Raw genomic sequence first — 10,578 nt, 5'->3', positions numbered from 1 at the left:
GGCAAAGGCCGTGCAGTGAGTGGACATGGAGTTGGAAGAGTAGGTCAGATAGGAGACACAGCCAGCACAGACCAGATTTCATCACTGGGGGTGGGTGGTGGGGGGATGGCGGGGTGGTCATTAGTGGCCACCAGGGGTTTGACTTAGGTACCTGGGGGGGGGGTGCATTTACTGCACTGGGGGCCCAGGAGGAGTTGGTGGTAATCTGGGAAAGAAAAGTGACTTTGGTTCATTCTCTTTTGACTCAGATGCCTGTGAGACATCCAAGAGAGGACACCTCTGTTGCTGCCTGACTTCCAGTTTTCTTTAGTTCTGCAAAATCAGAGAGAAGCAACATTCTTTCAGGGCTGTTGCTTCCCTCGTGGTCCTGAGGCCGGGCTCTCTCCAGCCCCTTGCCCTCAGGCAGGAGGGAAGCCAGCAGCACACTCTTCTAGGGGCTGCGGGGCAGGCTCTTAACACAGCAGGGCCCTTCAGATGTCCCGCAACTGACAGTCCCAGGTCTACTGCCTGCCAGCATCTGTTCTCGGAGACACAGCATCACAGACTCTCCGGACTGGAAGGGACGTTAGAGGTCGTCCATTCAGCCTCGGGGTTGGCATTTTCAGACTCTTCTAATAATTTGAGAGTTTCCTCCTTCTGTTATGTGGAAGACTGTTTCTTCTGATGTCCCTTAAATATGCTGTTAAAGACACAGTCCACCTGCGGGCCTCCTCTCAAAGGAGAAGCGTGCCGGGACTCATCACGATCCTGGATCTGGCCGCTGAGGGCCACCACGGGGCCGGCTTTGGGAACACACATTCTTTTTGTCCTTCACACCACAGCTAGGAGAATGGTCTCCATGGTTACGGCAGTTTCCTAGAAGTGTCTCGATTTTCATTTTCTATATTTCCCTAAATGTCTCATTTATGAATAATCTGTTTAGAAAGCCTGCTGGAAAGTTTCTCCATGTACATGAATATCAAGAAATATATATTTATGTATATTCAAAACAACAAAAAAAGTAGGGTGATAGGCATTTTGGGGAGATTTTTTTCTCTCTCTCCCACTAAAAACAGAAATTAGGATTGACTTTAAAAATTTCAAGTTAAACAAGATTCAATGAAAGAAATGCCGCCTTCATGTTCTTCAAAGGCGTGTGCGCCAGAGAGGGGCCGGAGCTAACCTAATTACGCTTTCTTTAATGTGGAATCACTATTTGCCTGACATTCCATTTGCATCTCACCATCACATTCAAATGGCTGGGACATTGATTTTCTTTTTTCCTAGGGCTTCCTTTGAACATGAAAGTGTTTCTTCCTGTGTGTGTGTATTCCCCCCCCCCTCTTGTGAGAGCAATGATAAGAATGGATCGATAATTACATTGTTGGATACAAATGAATATAAATTTTATTGAAAAACAACACCAGCAACAATGTGGGAAAAGCATACTCCACAGCTACCGGCCCACACACCCCGATGCACGCGTTATGAAAAGTAACCACCTCTTACAGATGTCCGACTAGTAGTTCCAAAGGAGAAAACATGATAGACCTCAGATAAACTGGTGGGGGACACAGATGCTCGCCACCGCGGAACACTTTGCCAATAGCAAAGGACTCCGCCACACCGCTCACCCTGTTTGCGGCAGGGGATCAAGTACGTGTGTTTCAAGGTTAACAGGTCTGTTGAAAACCTAGTCCTTGCAGTGGGTGTGGCTTCCAAACCCCAGACCACTGGGAAAACTTTTCCACTTTCCAAGTCCTTTAGAGAAGAGGATTTCACAAACTTTCTCAGCAACGCGTCCCTCCTGCTCAACTACAGGAAACAGTTCTTTATGTCTAGCCTAAATCCTTCAAGCTTCAGTTAATCTATTTATTTCCCTTTAATCTCAGCAGGCTGTGTGTGCGGAGTTTGTCCTGGTGGGACAATGTAACACATGGGGAGCTCACAATGATCACAATCAGACTGCAAACGGAGTCCAGCTGCGCTGGTGCCGCTTTTGAAACATGCTGAAAAGAAGTTAATTGCAGTTGTGGTTGTAGCCTGCTTGCGGGAGCATGCTCCCTCCCTTGGGGACCCTCCGCACCCTTCCACCTGTGGCCTGAGGGCTGGCCATCCTGGGACTGGCCGGCCAAATCTCTGGGTTTGATCGGCTTCAGTCCTTTACTGGTATAGTCATGAGTGTGGTCAAAGCTGTCCCATCCTGTCTTATGTCCAGTGTTTCTGTTTCAAGACGGGATTCCCGGGCCAAGCATGCCCACATCCTATTATATTCTGTGTCTTCTCGCTAGGCAGTCCCCCACGCTCACTTCACAGCTTGTGCGTGGCAAAAATGTGCTCGGTGCACACACAAGGAAACACTGAGAAGCCACGAGAGAGCACCAAGTGAATTTAACAAATATCGCAGCAGCATTTTACAAATTCTGCGGAAAAACCCTGGCGATAGGTTCAGTCTCGCGATGTGCAGCGACGACAGCTCCTCACGTCGGGCACCAGGGGGCGTCCGTGTCATTCCACCGGCTGCTGGGACTCATGGACCAGGAAACAAAGCCGCAGATTTGAATAAAAGACTTCAAAATGCAACCCCAAATCCTACCCTGAGCAGCATGCGTGTAAAAATGCATGAATATGGGATTTCATTTCATGTATTTTTACTTCAGTGGGGAGAAATGCAGGTGATTTTCCGACGGTGTCTGCAGTTGTCTTACAAAGGGGCTGCCTGAGTAAAAGATGAGGGAAGGGCACTCAGATGCCCTGCAGGCACTTTGAGAGGCTGGGCCTCTGTCTCCGTTCTCCAGACAGCTCCTGTTTTGCTGGGTGGCATCATCTGCATGCTCCAGAACATATTGATTAAATATATTGTTTTAAAAAAGATGCGTGTCCTTCTCAGTAGGAGGCAGCCAGCTCTGGGTCCAGTGAGTGACATGACTCATTGAAGGCACTTATTTATTTTGATGAAACAGCACATTTCTTTCAGCCCATAAAATCAAAGGTGTGAGAAAAGGCTGCTTTCAGGGTGTAAAGAGTTCCCTTTTTTACCTGTTGTGGTGCGCGGTGGTTCCTTCTCCTGGGCTTTTGAGTGCTCTCCAGGTGAGTGACATGGTGCTGACCCTGCCAGAAGGCAGGGAAACTCAGCCCCCATGGGGGTGCCCCCTCCTGTCCCAGGGCCTCTAGCCTGGTGGAGGATGGGCACTGCTGTGACATTGCTCTGGGCCAGGTCCATGCTGGGTGGCTGTGGGGAACTTTGGGGAGGGAGCCCAGGGGGATGATGGACTGAAGAGTTGGGAGCCTAGAACTTCAGACAGGTCAGGGTGAGGAGGCTGCTGCCACCCGCCCTGGGCTCTGGGATGGCAGGGGCAGGGCCCCTTGTTTCCTCTGCAGCCCCAGCATGCAGCACAGTAGTGCCCCAGACGTCAGCTGAATACACAAGGGTGAGGGCGCAGGCAGAGGAGGCTGTGAGGCCCCCGGCTGGCCCTGGTTGCAGCTGAGCCTGGGGGCAATTGGAGTGGCAGTGGGGGAGAGTGATGGGCAGTGCTGGCTGTCAGCGGCGGCGGGGCACTGAGATAGGCAGAGGCCACAGAGCTGCGGTGCCAGGAGGTCAGCAGGGCCCACCTCGAGAAGCTCTGTGTGCCAGGATGGTGATGCGTCAGCCACGGGGGCATCCTCCATCCTTCCCTCTCCACTGCCCTCACTGGAGCCAGCCTTTCACTGTTGCCATGGCGATGCCTGCCAGAGGTGCTGCTGAGGGCCAGCTGGGCAGTGGCGGCCTCTCGGACCTGAGCAAGCAAGAGGCTCTGAACTGTCCCCACAGAAGGTGGGACCCCGAGGGTTTCTCTTGTCAGAGAAAGGGAGGAAGGGAGATGGGGAGGGACTGCTCCCAGGGCCAGTTGAGGTCCCCCTGCTGTGGCTTTGCTGGCAGGACTCCCGGGGGCCTGTGGAGCCCTATAATCTGGGGGTCTACTTGGCATCGTAGTGTCGCAATGCTCCCCCACCTGGCCTCTCTGCCCAGGTCTCTACTTAGGGTTACCGACAAGGCTCCCCAGGCGCTGGCAGGCTCCCTGTGAGGGGGCAGGCTCGGAGAGGGCCCGGAGGGTCGCTCCCAATGGAGCCAGCTGTCCGGCGCCCCTCTGAGAGTAGAGCCGGGGGTGTCATCCTGCAGACTCAGGCTGCGAGACTGCCGTGGTGCCCCCCCAGGACACCCAGGACGGAGCACGGCTTCTCCCTGCTTCGCAGTCTCCTGGGAACTTCTCCGCACACACGGGGAAGGTGGGGGCCGCCAGCCTCCAGCCGGTTGGGGGTGCTGGCTTCCTCTTCACACCTTCTTGTCCCCCAGGGCTCCCGAAGAGCAAGAAGCACCTGATGAAGAGGCAGCAGGAATGTGGAAGGTGGTCCTTCCCTGGGGTGCAGGAGTGGGTGAGAAACACTGTCATGCCCCTGGGAGGGCTCTGGGATCGAAGAGGACTCATCCTTGCAAATCACGTCCCTCTGGGGCCTGAAGGAGAATAAATTCTCTCACCGTCTCGTGGAGAGCTCTCAGCCTGGGCCACACCCCAGCTGTCCCACAGCAACCCTATAACAACGACGACAGCATGAATACGAGAAGGGGGCGTCTGGGCAGCGGCGGACAGTTCACAATGCTTTGGATTTACATAGCACCTTTTTCTTCTAAAGGGCCTTTGCCTCTGTCCCCTTGGCCATCGGCCATCGCCACAACGGGGTGAAGCCATCAGAACACAAACGTCACAGCTCCTGTGGCAGAGCAGGGAGGTGGAGGCAGAGGCCTAGAAGGGATTTCATGCAGATACAGGGGTGTCCGGGGCTCTCTGCACTTCCCCTGGGCCCTCCCTGGAGGGGGGCCCGGGGCTCGGGCCCTCACTGGTCGTTCACTTTGTATTTCAGGATGTAGGAATAGAAGTTGTGGTTGGCGTTCTCCAGCACCATGACATAGACTTCTTGGCAGCCGGCCGTGCTGCAGCTGCCCTCCCAGTACCCCTCGCCATTCAGGGTCAGGGGCCACGTGTCCTGCCCCTTCACCAGAGCCTTGGCCACTCCGTGCAGCTTCAACTTGAACGAGACGTTCCGATTGGCGGGCAGTACGCCCGACAGAGGCTCCAGCAGCTCATTGTCCTGCCCCCAGTTGCCAAAGCTCTCAGGGAACATGGGCCAGTTCACCTTGGTGTTGGTACAGCACAGGAGATAATTGAAGACAAAGACGTAGTTGCCCGGTTCCTGCCTCTTCTTGACGAAGATCTTGAGGGCAAACTTGCCGGCATGGGGCAGCTGGACTTTCAGCTCTATCCGCTTCTCCCGGTGCAGCTGGAAGATATAGCGCCGCTGTGTCTCCTCGGTGATGGGGCCGTCGTCCCCATGCAGGGAAGCCAGGACGCTGATGCCCTCCTCCACGCCGAAGCTGACACAGCAGCGCCCATCACTGGTGTGGATGATGGGGTCAGGGTGGGAGGGCTTCAGGATGCCCATTTGCTCCGAGAACCAACTGGGGCCCACGGGCTGGTGCAGCTCAGCTGGCAGCTGGATACCCAAGTCCACGTAGTTACACTTGAGTGTGTACTCCAGCACGGAGCTGTAGATGTCGGAGTTGCCTTTGGCAAAGATCTGCAGCTTGTGGGTGCCCATGGTTGGAGGGTAGACCTCCAGCTTCATCCCGTTCTTCTGGAGGCTCAGCAGCCCGTGCTCCTGCTTGCCATTGAGCATAAACATGAACAGTGTTGGGGCACAGCTCTCTATGGTGATTGTGGCCTTCCCATTCACTGTGGAGAGAAAGCCAAGGTCAAGTGAGATGGGTTCGGGCTGTGATGACGGGCAGGCAAATGTTTAACAACTGGCTCTCTGAATGAAAAAGCCCTGACTTGTAGTGCTGGCCCATTTCCATGGTGTAAATACTTTCCCCATGACTGGTTTTAAGCATCCAATGTGATGTCCCTGAACATGACATAAGCCAGCTGCAGCACACCACTGGAAGGGTCCCCTTACCCCCTTTAGGCGGTTCTCTTTGGGGGATTTGAAAGCTGGGGTCTTAAGAAAGATATCTGCCCCCAGCTGTATGTGCTAACTGTCCTCATTTGATTCACATTGGATGAAGGCGCAAGGAGGCCTAGTCTGCTTCAGAGCGGGGGAGGGGGCCCGGAGCAAGGAGGGCCCGGAGCGCTGGGTGGACAGCCACCTCTGACCATCTCCTCCAAGTCCTGAGCCTTGCTTTCACACCACTCCCTCCAGCATCTCTTCACCACAGTGTCAGCAGCTGTCCTGTCGACACATTTCCTTAAAAATTGTTTGGAATGGCTTCACTCCTGCGGACTGTGCTCAGAGGGAGGGGCTGCCTCCTTGCCCACCCCTGCCCACCCCTTGCTTCTCTCATGGGCATGTCTCAGCCGTGTTTGTGGCGGGGAGAGTCAGTGGGTGCGAGGGAGGGTCTTCGGCATTGACCCTCCCTCTGCCTTGCCCCATACCCTGCAGTTGTATCATCCCCCTTCTTGGTAATTACTTCTCGGGACAGGTGGTCAGCGCTCTGTTCTGGTCCTGTTCCAGCAACCTCCCCGGCCCCGCGCATGGGTGGTCACACTGGAGGGAGACAGGCTGTCTGATCCATGCTCACAGTGACTTCACCCAAGTCTGGGGTGCCAGTGCTCTTGCTGGGGAGGCGGAAAGCCAACCAGGCTCTAGGACAAGTGCCCCGAGACTTCCCATTTAATCTGCCACGAGCCGCCTCAACCCCGATTCCAGCTACTGCATTCAGTGCCAACCCCCAACTTGGGAATGAGAATTCCCACGCAGGCAGGCAGCGGGACAGGGAAGGGAGCCGTCGGCCCCTCCCCTCTGCTTTCTTCATGGGGCTCCTCCACCTGGGAAGCTTCCCCTGCCTCTCACTCCCCAAACCCTCCCCTCTGCACCTTCCCTCTACCCGTTTGGTTTTCTGAAATCTGGCCTCCGTCCCCACTCCCCAAAGTCCTCAGTGACTTTCTTGGAGAACTAGGCTGCTGGCCATGCCCTTCCGGAAGTCCTCTCCGCCCCTTGGGTGTGCCACCTGCTCCAGCCTGGCGCTCTTCCTGTCCCTCTGACTGCCACCTGATCTCTGCTGTCATTCCTTCCCTTTTCTTGCACTAACTGTGGGGTTCTTTGTGCTTTTGTGCTATTTTCTTTGTCTATACTTTTGTCTACGGCCTTCAGCACCTGTGGGACATCCTTCCCAAGGTAACCTCCAAAGAAAGTGACCAAAAAAGACTTGTTATCCTCTTTAGGTTGAAACGCTTCCCCCGCACTTCCTCTTCTAAACCGCCGGATCAGTGGGCAGAGCTGTCCCAGTCTCAACTGCTCATGGCCTGTCCGGTCCAGCGGACAGCAGAGCGGCTGTGAGGCGCCCCTGCAGTTCACGTCTGATGGCGGAACACGCCCCGCGCCTGCACAGGCCGCCTGAGGGCTCCTGAGAGGTGTCCTTCCTGCCCTCCTGGCTGACTTCTGCGGGCGCCATCCACCCGGGGAACCTTGTGGGGCTGTCCCTCCAGCCTCGCCAGCGCCAGGGCCTCCTCCTCGGGGCCACAGGGCGTCCTCCCGCGTCCCCCAGGGGCACTCCCTTCAGACCCAGGACCCTCTCAGCCGCTCTTCCCCTCCACTGCTTCCCTCCGAGTAAGACCTGGCTGCCGAGAAGCCTTCCGGACTCCTCAGTGAGGCTGAGCCCTGGAGGCCGCTCGCCCCTGCGAGGGGCACTGAGCACTGCTGTCACGTTTGTTCTGTGTCGTGTCTGTCCTCCCTGTCGGGTGTGGGCACTGTGGCCAGGGGGCCCACCCAGAGGGGTCAGGTGAGTGGTATGGCTGGGAAGCCTTGAAATAAAGGGCTGGGGACCCCTGGGAACTGCAGGAGCCTGTGACCTCCTTTGCACCCTTTCCCTTCCTCCCCTCCCCTCTCCTTGGCCCTCAGTGGCTTTCCACCCCGCACTGTCCTGTGTTCTCTTCCTGTCCTGCCTCATGTACCTGTTTCCCTCTTCTCCTTCCTTCCCATCCCCACTCTTAGCATACCTAGCTCCAACCAGTGACAGTCTTTAAATATGCATCACGAATATGGAATCAAATTTTAGATTACTATCTATGAAAGCACCTAGTGTTTACATTTTGGTCATGTGAAAGGGCAAATTCAACTCAGTGGATGCTGGTGTGGCCTGGCCCATTCTTCCTGTGGCTCCACGGCCCCCCCAGACAGCAGGCTCCCCACCTGCGAAGACCCCAGGCACAAGGCCATCCTGCCTCCAGCTCAGGACAGGCCTCCTCCAAGAGAGAGGCCTCCTGCTGTGATTTTGGCAGCAGGAGCCGCCAGGTATTGTAGTTGTAAAAAGTATGCCAGAATTCCCTGCGGTCTGGAGAGACCCGGGTTCGGTTCCCGCTAAGGGCATGTACCTCGGTTGCAGTTTGTCCCCGGTCCTGGTTGGGTCGTGTGAGTGGCAACCACTCGATGTGTCCCTTTCACATCAATATTTCTCTCTCTCTCTCTCTCCCTCCCACTCTATCTGAACAAAATATCAAAAAATGTCCTCAGGTGAGGACTAAAAAAATAAAAAGGTAGGTTAGAATTCAGCCTGTGTTCCCAGGTGCCCCCAACACCCCTGCAATGTGAGGTGGGGCACCCACAAGCTCTGCCTTCCCTCCTGAGGGTACACAGGCCCCCGGGTAGCAGGGAGGGAGAGGACAGGGAGGCAGTCCTTTGCTGAAGTGGGGGAGCAGTGACCCCGCTGTGCTGAGCCGAGTGGCGTGTCTAGCCAGATGCCCAGCCCAGAACCAGGCACCAGGGACTTGAGGATGCATGACACCGTCCTCTGGAGTCAGTCCTGTGAGGCCCACAGTGCTGGCCCCCTGGAGCTGGCCCCCAAAGGCCTCACAGTGTGCAGACACACCCTGCTGGCTGCCTGTGTGGTCCCCATGGGGAGGTGGGCCACAAATGTCACTCCAGGCCAGCCATGGGGGCAGCCCGGCTGGGGTTCTGCTCTGCCAGCCCTGGGAAGCTAGCTGGAAAAGGCTGGGTCCTGTTGCCTGGAAGGAGGGAGGAGCCCAGACCAGATGAGCCAACAGGCATCCCGGGCACTGAGGAGGCTGCACTGCCCTCTGGAGCCTTGGCCCGGCTTGGGGTGCGTGAGCTCGTTCCTGGAACAGGTCCGTCCACATGCACCACAATGCCTGCGCTACTCCAGCTCCCAAGACCCAGCCCAGCAGCCACCTCCCTAAGACAGCCTCCCCCCACCCTTGGTCCTCGGAGACCCCTGCCCTTCCTGGCTGTCCGGTTAGACCACTGACACACAGATGTGGACTCGGCTGGGCCAACCGTGCTCCCTGCCAGGGGTCTGAGAAGAGAACCCAGCAGGGCAGTCAGCTTCTGAACTGGGGGGCGGCTCGGCCAGGGCCGCGGCTGTCCTTGCCTGCCCGTGAGCTGGGTGCGCTCAGCCAGCGTGGGGAACTCAGCTCTAGCTGCCCAACAGGCTGGGCTGAGTGCAGCCCTTGGCGGGAGCCCTGCAGGTTCCACCACAGCCTCTTCGTGGTTCGTGCTGGTGTGAGCGGGCTTCTGGCCCTGCAGGGGTGACCGATGGCCTGACAGCCTCGGCTCCTCAGTGGCCCCCGCACACCCCCCCCACCACACACACAGCTTACTCCGAGCTCACGGGCCTGGAAGGACAGGGCCCCTGCGGCCAGGTACCAGCCACCTGTCCCGGCGTTACCTGTTCTGATCACGGGAGTCTCCGGGTGGGCACTCAGCATCCCCTTGTTGTAGAACTCACTCTTGTGGTACATGTTGTTCTCAAACTGCCTCAGGGACTGAGGAGGTTTAAGCAGTTGCCAGTTCTTGTTGTCGGGGAAGTGGTCCTCGATGAACAGTGCGGGATGCGTCAGGAAGTAGAACTCGTTGTAGCTGGAGCGGAGGGAAAGCCGGTCAGCAGCCGAGTGGGTGAGCTGAGCCCCCTCCGTGGAGGGGGAGGGGGCCTCACAGGGGGGTCTTGGGGCCTTCTTTAGGCTAGCACACCCACAGGAGGGCGCCTGCGGACGCCCTGAGTGGGGAGGCACCATCTCCCACCCTGACATGGGCACTGGAGAGGACCCCTCAGCGTCTGTTCCCGAAACAGGAGCCCGAGCAGGATCTGAGGTCCTGTCCTAGAGAAGGCCACAGCCGACAGCTCCCTGCTCTCAAAGCCAGAGACTCGAACGGAGCAGGGATGGAAGGAGGCAGGGAGAGAGTGCTGGGGTGGGCCGGCTCCATGGTCCCCGCTAGTCTCCATGCCTGAGCGGCTGTGCCGGAGGAGGCTTTTCAGGAGAATCTCGGGTCGACCAGACGACCAGACGTGGCTATCTGGGGGTCAGTGATGGGGATCAAGAAGACAATGGGGAGACTCATCTGAGATGGGGAGTCTTCACTGGGCCCGAAGTGAGGAGGCACGGGAGTGCACAGGCCCTGCCTGGGGTGGAGAGGTATGTGCACACACTGTGTTTACCCTGTGTGTGGGGCTGTCAAGATTTAATCGGAACGTCTGAGACAGTGCTGACTTTTCTGATGGATCTGAGCATCATAATCCACAATGAATGTCATGGCCTTCGCTTAAGGCCAGGA

At 56.8% G+C, this 10,578-nt stretch overlaps 1 protein-coding gene across 1 annotated transcript in view; it reads right to left on the bottom strand.

The window, feature by feature from the left end:
* Window positions 1-1,412: 1,412 nt before the first annotated feature.
* Window positions 1,413-10,578, bottom strand: part of KY (kyphoscoliosis peptidase) — a 44,652-nt gene continuing 35,486 nt past the window's right edge. The window contains exons 10-11 of the mRNA XM_036267412.1: window positions 9,695-9,885; window positions 1,413-5,747 (exon numbers count right to left, since the gene is read on the bottom strand). Coding sequence (XP_036123305.1) covers window positions 4,852-5,747; window positions 9,695-9,885 — 1,087 coding nt within the window. The 3' untranslated portion in view covers window positions 1,413-4,851. The remainder of the gene's footprint in view (window positions 5,748-9,694; window positions 9,886-10,578) is intronic.

This window comes from Molossus molossus, unplaced genomic scaffold (genome assembly GCF_014108415.1).
Source record: "Molossus molossus isolate mMolMol1 unplaced genomic scaffold, mMolMol1.p scaffold_m16_p_18, whole genome shotgun sequence".
Classification (NCBI taxonomy): domain Eukaryota; kingdom Metazoa; phylum Chordata; class Mammalia; order Chiroptera; family Molossidae; genus Molossus; species Molossus molossus.
The sequence above is the reverse complement of the archived record's forward strand: the minus strand, read 5'-3'. Positions and strand labels throughout refer to the sequence as shown.